Source organism: Sciurus carolinensis, chromosome 13 (assembly GCF_902686445.1).
Source record: "Sciurus carolinensis chromosome 13, mSciCar1.2, whole genome shotgun sequence".
NCBI classification, from domain to species: Eukaryota; Metazoa; Chordata; class Mammalia; order Rodentia; family Sciuridae; genus Sciurus; species Sciurus carolinensis.
In genome coordinates, this window is record NC_062225.1 from 3531587 (window position 1) to 3543788 (window position 12202).

The 12202-nt window shown below is 49.7% G+C and overlaps 1 protein-coding gene across 1 annotated transcript in view; it reads left to right on the plus strand.

The window, feature by feature from the left end:
- The window catches only part of Ckap2l (cytoskeleton associated protein 2 like), a 28461-nt gene that overhangs the window by 14694 nt on the left and 1565 nt on the right, over positions 1-12202 (plus strand). The window contains exons 6-8 of the mRNA XM_047522832.1: positions 6766-6921; positions 9977-10040; positions 11362-11551. Of these exons, the coding sequence (XP_047378788.1) occupies positions 6766-6921; positions 9977-10040; positions 11362-11551 (410 nt within the window). The remainder of the gene's footprint in view (positions 1-6765; positions 6922-9976; positions 10041-11361; positions 11552-12202) is intronic.

Genomic DNA, 12202 nt, shown 5'->3' on the forward strand with positions numbered 1-12202 from the left:
ACTCCAAGAGCAGACACTTAAAATTTGGGTGCGCAACTGAAGCCAAAGGGCAAGCCCAGGTAGGACTGGAGTTTCCCCAACACCCTTGGTAGCTAGAAGTGGTGTCTGCGTGTGTCTCGGGCTCTCCAGAGGAGGGTGAGGTCGGTGGAGGCAAAAGGCACGAGCTAGGAGGTTCCCCCGCGGAAAGGCATATTAATAAAAAGCAGGGCAGGGCGCTGCCTGGCATGTGTGAGGCACCGGGTTCAGTCCTCAGCACCACATAAAAATAAACATCTAGCGAAACTAAAAAATATTTTAAAATTAAAAAAAAGCAAGGGGGCCGTGTTTATCGCTTAGGGGTGGCGGCCCTGGGTTCCATCCCCAGTACGCAGCTCACTGGATGTATGGGCAGACCCCCGGGCAAAGCTCCCTACCAGAAGCAAGTCCACGCTGCCCTTTGGTTGGCGGCGTTGGTGTTAACAAGAAGGAGGCCTTCAGATTCGTGCTTTCACGGCATCGGTTGAACATTCGCCATTTCTCTTTGTGGAATCAAACTTCACTTCTTTTTTGGTTGGTTGGTTTTCCTTTTGCTTTCATTGCATTAAAAAAATACATGCGTCTGCTGTCATGGTCACTTCAGAGGACCCTCAGCCAAGACCAGGCCTCCCTGCGCCTCGCGTGCACACGCACACGCACTCTGGCAGGCCCAGCTGCTCCCTGCGGGGACCCCACTGCCCTTGTCCCCAGGCGGTTCTTGTGGGCGCCCCATATGGGTGCAGAGGAGAAGCTCCAGCTTGTTCTGCGGGTTGCTGTCACTTCATTTTACATTTTTGTTCATGTTGTTCGTCACCTTTCTTTGTCCGCGTCTCAGTGTTAATGCTGACTTTTGTCAAATTGTTGTGGAAACAACAAGAGAAAGTAGGAGAAACCAAGCTGTATTTACACTGCCAGGCCCAGAGGAGATTAGCACTCCAAAATCCTGAGCCCTTATCCACAGTTTCTCACTATATTCTTAGGTATTTGACGTCATCTTAAACCCATCCTATCATTGGGGCTTTTTCCTCTTTTTTAAAAATAATTCCTGATCTCTGTGGCTGAAGGCCTGTGCAGGGTCTCTCCCGTAGAGCATGGCACAGAATGGAGAAGGAGTGGCTCTCCCACAGACACGGCTACGTTTCAGGAGCAGGAGTCAGATCTTGGAGCCCTCTTGACCATGCAGAGGGCAGGGCCACGTGGATTCGGCTTCCCGGAGAAGGCTGAGCGGGAGGGGAGCTGACCCTCCCCTGACTCCTCCCTGACGATTCTGTCATTTCATTTCACAACCAGGGCTGGTTTCACCACCACAAAATGAGTTGGGCTTTTCCCTTCTTTCCTATGAGAATGGTCAGTACAACTTGGCATTTCCTTTGACTGGCCACAGCAGCATGGACTGTGCTGCTTTGGGGTATAGTCTTTTTAATGTCTTTTTACTTTTTTCTGTGATCTTTGGTCTGTTTAGGTTTTGTATTTCTTGAGCCAACTATAGTAAATTTTGTGCCTTTTTTGAACCAGACTTGCCAAGAATTTCTCTGTGATCTTTTTCAAAGTGTGTATTTTGAGTTTTATTGATCACTCCTTGTGTATCAGTGTTTGCACCTACTATGTTTATTGTCTTCTTCAAAGTCTAGATAATTAGGTCAGCCTTTCTTATTTTCTTATAAATATGTTTAATGCTATCAGTTTGCCTGTAAATTTGACTAATACTCTTCATCAATCAGGTTCCAGTTACAAAAGCAGGAAACACCAAATATCTCAATAAAAAGATGCAGGAATTAGGGATACAATATTCTAAGTGTGTCCCCTGGAAGCAGAGCCTGGGAGGAGGATTTATGTGAAAGGAACTTATCAGGAAGCAGTTCCCAGGAAAGCTGGGAGGGAGGGGGCCAGCCGTTGGAATGGGCTGTCTGAGGAGGGTGGCTTGGCACCACAGGAAGCTCCGGCCTCCGCTGCAGCGTGAATACGCGTGTGGCCCTCTGCGATGGCTGTCCTGGGCACGTACCAAACGGCACAGGGCAGCTGTTGAAGTAGAACACAGTGTAAGCCAGGTGCCCAGAACCCTCAGGCCCCAGGTGACGGTGGAGCAACTGAGGAGCAGCTGGCACCCACGGGCTCTAGCAGAGCAAGGAGGCTGAGCGTGCAGGGCAACCACACCAGGGTTTGCCCTGCTCTCTTGCTCAGGTCAGCAGAGTCGTTTTGGAACCAGATGTGGGGCTGTGTCCTCACCCAGCTCTGCAGCGGACACCAGCTGTCTGACCTCCATTCATTTCACATCCACAGTTGGAGAGCTGGGCACTACAACACTGCCCGCCCTGTGCTCATGAGAGCCAGCTGGAAGCCAGTTCTCATCACTTCTGAGTGGCTAATTCGCTAGAGCAACTCACAGAACTCAGGGAAACACTTTACTTACTTTATACTTAAATGTTTAATACTAAGAATATGGCCAGGAAAGCTGGGCATGGCAGCTCACACCTGTAATCCCAGAAGCTGGGGAGGCTGAGGCAGGAGGGTCCAGAGTTCAAAGCCAGCCTCAGCAACTTAGTGAGGCCTAAGCAATTTAGTGAGACCCAGTCTCTAAATAAAATATGAAAAGCACTGGGGATGTGGCTCAGTGCTTAAGTGTCCCTGGATTCAATCCCTGGTACCCAATAAATAAATAATTACAAGGGATACAGAGGAAGATTGCATAGGGCAAGGCATACCACCCATAGGCACTGTCATGTGCTCTGCCACCTGAAAGCTCTGTGAAGGCTTCATTACATAGGCATGATTGACACGATTGATTGACTCAGGGATCACTGATGGGCAGCTTCACCTCCAGCCCCTCCCCAGAGGGAGCCAGCCCTCTAATCCTGCCTTGGTCTCCCCAGTCGCCAGCCACCACGGAAGCTGTCTAGGCGCTGCCAGCCGTCACCACCTCATTAGTAGACACGAAGACATTGCTTTGGAGATTCCAAAGATGTTAGGAGTTGGATGCCACACTAGGAAAGGAGAGGCTGGTGGGAATGGGAAGCCCAGCCAGGGACTGAAGAGGCCTGTGGGCCTGGGTCTCAGACCTTGAGAACAGGCTGCGACCCGGTGGGTGCTGTGCACGTGCGCCTGCACACACAGGTCGGTGGGTGGGACCTGTGAATGCCAAAAGCGGGGTGGCTGAACCCAGTGCTGCTGCCAGGGCAAGGAGCCACTGCTGGGCGGGGAGGCCGTGGAGCCGGCAGCTCCCCTCCTCCCTGCTGCCCCCTCCACTGCCCCTCACTGGCAGAGCCCCGGGGAGTGGCTGCGGAGCAGAGCGTCCTCTGAGTTCAGCATCCTTCCACAGAGGTGAGAGGCGGGTGGAGTGGGGACCAGAGCTTGGTGACCGATGTGTTTTCACTGTTCGTTTCTAAACAGGTTGAGACTTCCATTTTGAGTTTGAAATTCTTAGAATATCTTTTCACTTCCAGATTTGTAGTTTTTTTCTTGCTATCTTTATGTTAATTTCTAAGTGTGTTGTGGTTGACAAATGTGGCCCATGTGTATTACTCTTGATGGAACTTGTTAAAATTTCTTTGTAGTCACATCATTCTTAGTAAATGTTGCAAAGGTGTTCTGAAAGGATATATATTCTATCCGTTTACTAGATCTGCTGCTTTCTGAAAGAAATGTGCCAGCGTTTCTCTGGAATGGGGATTAGTCATTGACAGCTTGTATTCCTGTCAACTTTTACTTCCTGTTTTTCAAGGCTATCTTGTATGTACATAAAAGTCATGGCTTGCTTTGATTTCTCTTCTGTCTGGTATTAATCTTGCCATACCTGCTTTTTGTTGCTAGAATTTGTCTGGTAGATCTTTTTGTATCCCTTTATTTTTAAATCTTCCTGAGTTGATTTATTTTAGGAATGTCTCATATGAATGTATACAGCTGAATTTTTTAACCAGATCTAAAAATATGTTTTTTGAAAGCATATTTCTCTCATAGACATTTATTGTGATTACTCATTTAAATTCAGCCTGCCATCTTATTTTGTAACTCAGTTTATATGAGTCCTTTTTATTTTCCCTCATTTCTGGGTTTCATACAGTTTTATTTTATAAAATAATATATTAAAATCACAAAATAAAGCAATGTTACTGGAGTCCCAGACCAGAAGTCCAATACTGGGGTCCCAACAAATCAGATCTGGCTACTCACCCCAAAAACCAAATGGGAAAGGTAATGGTGAAAAGCAGGGAAGGAGCTCCAATCCAGACGAGGGACCAGCAGGCCCAGTCTCGGGGACACTGACAGGAGTCAGGTTCAACTAGAGGGAGGACCGGGCAGGAGGCAGAGTTCATCGTCAAGCTGTCTGTTGAGCTTCCCCTCAGCTCTGGCCACGCGGGCCTGTCCATGTCAAGGGAGGTGCTCAGGCAACTCTCCACTTGCCTTGCAGGGTGTTCATCAGACCTGAGGGGGCGGGGCGGGGTGACTTGGTTCCCATGAGGCAACTGCTCCTGCTGGGCCCAGGGGCAGGGAGCGGCCTCGTCCTGAGACAGTCCACCTCCAAGTCTCCACTGTTCTTAGGCCGTCAGAGCAATGACTAAGGACGTCTGGGTGCGCTGCAGGGATCTGGAGCAGGACCCTGATAAAGCTGGCCTTGGCCTCTGTTCAAAGTGGCTTGAGTACTCTTACCTCGGTGCCCTCAGTCTCAAGGGAGGGCACCAGCTTTAGATGAATGCTCCTCAGGTGGTCAGCGAGCCCACAGGGCTGAGCCGGAATCCGATGCTCCTCAGGTGGTCAGCGAGCCCGTGCAGAGCTGAGCCAGAATCCGATGCACCTCAGGTGGTCAGCGAGCCCGTGCAGAGCTGAGCCAGAATCCGATGCACCTCAGGTGGTCAGTGAGCCTGCAGCAGGGCTGAGCCAGAATTCGAAGCACCTCAGGTGGTCAGTGAGCCTGCAGCAGGGCTGAGCCAGAATCCGAAGCACCTCAGGTGGTCAGCGAGCCTGCAGCAGGGCTGAGCCAGAATCCAATGCTCCTCAGGTGGTCAGCGCGCCTGCAGCAGGTCTGAGCCAGAATCCGAAGCACCTCAGGTGGTCAGCGAGCCTGCAGCAGGGCTGAGCCAGAATCCGAAGCACCTCAGGTGGTCAGCGCGCCTGCAGCAGGGCTGAGCCGGATCCGATGCTCCTCAGGTGGTCAGCAAGCCCGTGCAGAGCTGAGCCACAATCCAATGCTCCTCAGGTGGTCAGCAAGCCTGCGCAGGGCTGAGCCAGAATCCAATGTTCCTCAGGTGGTCAGCGAGCCTGCAGCAGGGCTGAGCCAGAATCCAAAGCACCTCAGGTGGTCAGTGAGCCTGCAGCAGGGCTGAGCCAGAATCCGATGCACCTCAGGTGGTCAGCGAGCCTGCAGCAGGGCTGAGCCAGAATCCGATGCACCTCAGGGGGTCAGCGAGCCTGCAGCAGGGCTGAGCCAGAATCCGATGCTCCTCAGGTGGTCAGCAAGCCCGTGCAGAGCTGAGCCACAATCCAATGCTCCTCAGGTGGTCAGCGCACCCTCGCAGGGCTGAGCCAGAATCCGATGTTCCTCAGGTGGTCAGCACGCCAGCACAGAGCTGAGCCGGAATCCAATGCTCCTCAGGTGGTCAGCGCGCCCGCGCAGGGCTGAGCCAGAATCTGACTGACAGAAGAGCCCTCATGCTCTAACCATAGATGGGAAGTGTCCCTAATTTCAGGTTGTTCTCCCTGGAAAATTTGCTACGCTGTCTTCTTCCTTGCATCTATCACCGTCGATTTATTAGCGTCTCGGTCAGTTTGAAGCAGGCCGGGATGTGGCTAAGGTGGAGCACTTGCCTGGCACGCGGGAGGCACTTTTCTAAACATTTTTCTCATTTCATTCTGCTTGACTCTGGGAGCCGTTCAGTCTGCCCCTCCCTGAAAAAACTGCTGAATCTTCTGAACTGGCAAGCGAACACAGTACACCTTAGGCTAAGCAAAATAAGCCAAACCCCAGACACCAAAGGCCAAAAGTTTTCTCTGACAGGCGGATGCTGATTCACATTGGGGGGTGGATAGGGAAGAACAGAGTCACTTCAGATTTGGTGGAGGGGAGGGGAAGGGGTGTGGGCTGGGAAGGACAGTACAGAGAAGCAGACATCATTCATTACCTCATGTATGACTGCTTGACCCATGTGATCCTGCAGTATGTAAAATCAGAAAAATGAGGGATCACACTCCATTTATGTATGAGCTATCAAATTCTATAAATGCATTGTCATGTACAACTAATTAGAACAAATTAAAAATATTTTAAAAAGTTGTGTTGTGTGGGGTTTAACCCGCACGAATTCCCAGCACACACACACACACACCCCTGCCCTGTGCCATCCTTCCTGCTGCTGTTAAGAATCAACCAGAAATTTTGGCCGTATTCACTCACACATTTATAAATACATAGGATTTTGAATAAGTAAGAAATGTGGATTGTGCTACGGTTTGGTTTGGTTTGGTTTTTGCACTGCATAAACATGTAGAATATACTTCCCGTCTACCATGATGAAAGTTTTTCTTTCCTCTTCATCTCATGTAACTTAAAATTTAATGATCAGTGCCAAAACCAGGAAAATACAATTCACATGGCTACACAGGTATCCGATACATCACACATACGTCGTACCTCAGTAACATTGAAGATTTTTAAAAGTTCGAGATTACTGATGAAGCCGATGTCTGCATACCTTCTGTGATAAGTATTAGGAGGTGTGGGAGTAGCTGAAAATCACCTCAGCGTTTCCTTTTTTCCAGGGTGTACCTTCTAGTGAAATACTTACCCTATTGTCCGGCATTCCTGAGGCCGAGAAATTTGCTAAATTCTGGATCTGCAAAGCAAAGCTGCTGGCAAGTCAAGGCACCTTTGATGTTATCGGGCTGTATGAAGAGGCCATTAGAAATGGCGCCACGGTGAGTTTCTGTCTCGGGCGGGTGACCTGTGACCTTCTCCTGTGATTTCTCTGCTGGCAGCATGACAGCTGTGTGATGTAGTGTCGAACTTCCAACTCGCCTCCAAAGTCATAGCTAGGATATGGGGTGCAGTGTGTCCTTGATGCACACATTTAAAAAGCATGCATTTTGCAGAAAGCAGTGTTACCAACAGAGTCGGTTTTCTTGTCAAGTGACCGTGTCTCAATGCTGATTGTACAAGTGTGCAGTTATAGAAAGTAATAGCCAGAAAGTTACGACATCGGTATCCAGTGCTTACAAAGAACTTTACCAAAGAACCTAAAGATAAATCTAAAACAGCACATTCAATGTGCATAAATTAATAATTCAGAGCCACTGCATGAAAAAACTTCTTAGCCCTAAAACCTAGAAAAAAACCCACTGTCTGTAACTTTTTTAACAAAGACTGCTTCAAATAACTTTGTCTCTTTTCACACTGTCATTTTCCATTTCCTGCTCCACGCTCTGTAGCTCGTTTCCATGATGGTTTGGAGTTTCACAAGCTCACAGTTTAAACAACCAAGTAGTTCAATAAACTTGGTACGAAACTTCTCCCTCACTTGCTTCCCGTTTTCTACTTCCCAGGACAGGTTATTTTTATACTCTTACCTCTGAAGCTTCAGAAGACGTGTGCATGTTGCTGTTGGGTGGTTTCCAGGCCTAGACAGCTTGAGGACTTGCAGCCGTGTGGGGCAGGGACTTGACCATCTTCACATACACCTGCATGGCCACCTGCACACCCCCACCGACGTCCTGTGGCTCTTTGCCATCCTTCACACTTCCACAAGAGCGGTGTGCAAACCGTGGGCACTTAGCCATCCCGCCATTATGCAGGTGTAAGAAATACGTGACTGGGTGACCGAGGTCACTTCACCTTCCAAGCACAACTTCCAGTTTTCCTAGAGTGAGCTTTGCCTTTGCTTAGTTTTCAGAGTACTTATGTGATTAATTTTCACACTCTAATTTTCTAAACTGCTGGATACTTAGAAAACACCATCTTTTCTTAGAGGGCAAGTTGTGGTTTCTTGCAGGCCAACACTCCTGCCTTCACCTGCGGCCATTCTGGATCCTTCTCACCATCGCCCAGACACCCTTGCGCCCTGCCTGAGCTGGGTGGAGCTCCTGTTTCTAGAACCATATCACGTTTTCCTCTTCCTGCATCTCTGTCCCTTCTCCAGTGCTTTGCTTTCTCTCTCTCGAGTGCGTTTTATTCTGTTTACCCAAGGGCCTCATCGGGATGCTGCTGCAGTCGGGCTGTTTGCATATTTAACAGCTGGTTTCAAGAGGCAGGTTAAAGCTCTGGGCACTTGGATGAGGCTTCATCGCAGGGTGATGGCTGCACTGATGGGTTGGAGGACCCTCCATATCAGGGCCTTCAGGTCTTTCTCCTTAAGCAGGTCGGATTCCCTAGAGAGGGCTCTTGGTTCTCCTTCCTGGGAGTTAGAAACCAGGTGCCAGTGTTGGGGGAGGAGTCCCGACGCTCAGCCGCAGGCTCTGTTTGTCCCTTGTTCAGTGGGCAGTCACCCTGAACCTTGCATGAAGTCCTCCAGAGACTCGGAGGCCAGATCCCCAGTTTTCTGTCGGATGAGGTGGCGGTGCCGTCACTAGCTGCGTGGAGCTCAGGGGTGCTGGGTAGGCTTGAGCGGTGCTCTAGGGCCCTCCCGATTGGCGCCCTACTCCTGGCTTCCAGAGTTGCTGTGCTGTGAACCACACTTCCCGCAGCCCTGGCCCAGGACAGACTCTCGAGGGGTCGGGTGCTCCTTTTCTTCCTTCTGCCCTCCACTTCCAGAACCCAGTTACTACTTACTCTTTCCTAGTCTTTGTAGCAATTGCCTCTTTCACGTATAGATATTTTAGTTGCCAATGGACATTTATTTTACTTATTTATTTACTTATGTGGTGCTGGGACTCAAACCAGTTTTTCACACGAGGTAAGCCCTCTACCACTGAGCTACGACCCAGCAATTGCCTCTTTTTAATTCTTGTTATCATTTCAGCATTTCAAGTGAGATTAGAAGTAAATGTGTGGGCTGGGGAGATAGCTCAGCTGGTAGAGTGCTTGCCTTGCAAGCACAAGGCCCTGGGTTCGATCCCCAGCACCGCAAAAAAAAAAAAAAGAAAGAAGTAAATGTGCACTCAGTGTACCATCTTTAACCAGACTCCTGCACAGATGTAAAATATGCATAATGAGTGTCATATAATTCAGACTCCTTGCCATGTATTCTCATTTATTCCCACCTCATTAAGCTTGGCCTAATTCCATTTTAGATTTTGTAAAAATGTATGGAAAGCTTGCCTTTATGCTCTTTTGTAGCCTTATATCTATTATTAATTTGATACACAGTCCCAGGACAGGAAGACAAACTTCCAAATATGAGGTTCCTATGAAAAAGTACAGTCCATCTCATGACATTCTGCCTCGTGGAAAAATGTTCACACACTTTGAAAAAATAAAGGCTATCCCAGGAAGTCACTTTTCTATAAAGGTTTTTTTGTTTGTTTTTGATTTTTGGTTTTTTTTTTTTTTTTTTAAGGCATACTATTTTACTGTATTAAAAAAAAAAAAAAAAGTCTGGGGAAAATTGCCCAAAATAACTAACAAGCATTGTCTTTGGGTGACAGGAATACAAGTGAGTTTAACCTATTGTTTCATTTTTCTGAAATGAGAAACGTGACTTTTATGATGAAAACAAGATTAAGCCAAGACAGCACTAAATCGTGTGGTGCGTGTTCTCCCTGGTTAGAATCTTCAGTGGTGTGATGCAAGGTAATAGGAAAACAGAATCTGACTCAGAGACAAGGTCAAGTATGCCAGCATTTAACCAATATTCTCGCTCTTCCTTCGTTTTTCTCATGAAGTCTTAAAACAAACTCTGTAGATGTTACTTATAGCTAGACAGGATATTTTTAAAGGAAACATTTTTATTATAGAGAGTTTGTTTGACGTTGTCTAAAGTCCCTTAGCTCATTTTTTCTGAGTCTGTTTAACAATATTCATTTATTTTCTTCCTTCCAGCCGATACAAGAGTTGCGGGAAGTCGTTCTTAATATTTTACAAGAATCAGCCAGAACCACAGAAGGTAGTGTTGCTCTTGCATTTGAGTCCTTTCCCTCCAGCTGTACAACGAGATCGTCCGGAGCACATGGGAAGGAGGGCCCTGGTCCCCTGAGCCTCTCCCTCTGCCCTGCACGGTGTCGTCAGCCTGCGTTCGTTTTCATAAGCAGATGCCCGCCTGGCACTGAGCAGAGGTGTTTCCACCAGGCAGCAGAGCGACTGCCCTGCTTTCCTGGGGTCCCAGGTGGGGCCATAAATGGCTCCTTATAGAAGAGCCTGAGGGGCTGGGGAGATAGCTCAGTTGGTAGAGTGCTTGCTTTGTAAGCACAAGGCCCTGGGTTCAATCCCCAGCACCCCAAAAAAAAAAAAAAAAAAAAGAAGAGCCTGAGGCAAAGGGGAGAGAGCCTTGGTTTAAGTGACAGGTTTAGTCCTAATAAACCTACCTCCACTGGGTCACCCAATCCATGTCATCTCTTCAAAAATAGCCATCTCACGTCTCTTCATTAGCTCTACAGTCACAGGACTCTTCTGTGAGAACCGTTGTACTAAACACAGTGAATGCAATTGCTTATAATACTTGTGATGTGAATGGAAAGAAAAAACAGCTATATTTAGAAAACAAAGCATATTTTTCTTCTTATGTTAGAAGGTAACAGTTTTATTTCCCTTAAGATTAGATTTAACAACCCAGTGGACTGACAGGTAAGTGGGGAAACAGTCAGAAAGTAAATACGCCAGTGGGAGCCCAGGAGTGACACCCAGCAGTGTCCCCGGGGGCAGGAGGGAAGGAATCAATGCCCTGCCGGGCTGTCAGCCTCCCTGGGCCTCGGCCAGGCTCTGCTGCATCTCTGGCTGAAGGACTCCTGCTTTTTGATTGCGGTGACTGTGTAGTGAGAGTTATGCGGAGACGAGACTGTTCTTGCTCACTGTCCATGGTAACAGCCCCGTGCGGCCCTGGGCAGGGAGGGGTCGGGAGCTGAGAGAGCACCAGTAAGTCAAGATGACTGGTTCCGGGGCGGGGTGGAAAGGCGGGAGCAGTCCTGAGAGCTCTCTGAGCGTGGCTAGGAGGTCGGGGCTGTGGTCGGTGTTGGAAGCGTATCAAACATCCATCCTCAAGTGGCAAAGAGACCCACAAGCTGTCTGGAGCGCTGGGCAGTAGGGCAGCCTGGTGGGTGGCACAGGGTATGACTGTGGGGCTCAGGAGGAGAAACTCGTTATAGACCCTCTTCACGTCGGTGAACATACAGAGTCCACTGAGCATAGAGTCCACCAGCACCATGGGGCACCGTGGTTCAGATCAGGGTTAAACTGACAAGCTTACTTTCCTCTCTGACCTTCATACACAGGAGTGAGCTCTGATGCTTTAGTTGCTGAAACTAATATCACATCAGTGGAAGAGCTGGCCAACCAGACGGACCCCGGGCAGTCTTGTCCTCCTGCAGAGGAGAGGGACCAGGCCACAGCGACACCCCCAAAAGCCAAGGCCGAGCAGCATAGTCATGCTGGTATCAAACTGCAGGTCGCCCCAGTCCCGAGGTACGCAGACTCCAGAGCTGGCCTCGGATCGCAGCCCTCCCTCCCTCCCTCCCTACCAGCTCTCCTGCACCGGTCTAGCCTGTCTGAGGGTGAGGGGAGGCAGGAGGCACCGACTCGAGGGTCTGGGTCTCTACCCACGCCGCCCCCCACCCCTGCTGAGATGTGCCCTGCACAGGAACGTGCTGCCAGCGTCCGGAGGGGGCTGGAGTGGATTCGCCCCCTCCCAGGACAGGCTACCTCTTCCCCCACGTGTCCGGCACTTGGGGTCCCTCCTACCTTTCCTGCCAGCTGGGCACAGCTGTAGGGAAGCGGGTGACCCAGTGTCCAGGCAGCAGCTCTGGAGCTGTGGAGGAGGCTCTGCGTGGCCCCTGAGAACAGGAGGCCGTGAGCAGGTGCCACCACAGACCGCAGAGCAGTCTGTGTTAACAAGGACCCTGTAGGCGTCACCACACCTCCCACAGGCAAGTCCAGCCTCCTCTGCTCACCTCCTGAGAGGATCCCAAGCAGAGCACCAGGGCCTCAGTCTGGGCTTCAGTTCCCTGGAAAGCGGGCTGGGCCCTGCTGCCCGCTCACGGTGGATGACAGCAGGCAGCTGTCACTGGCTCTAGAACTCACTATGAAAGCCTGAGCCAATGTGACCGGAGTCACTGA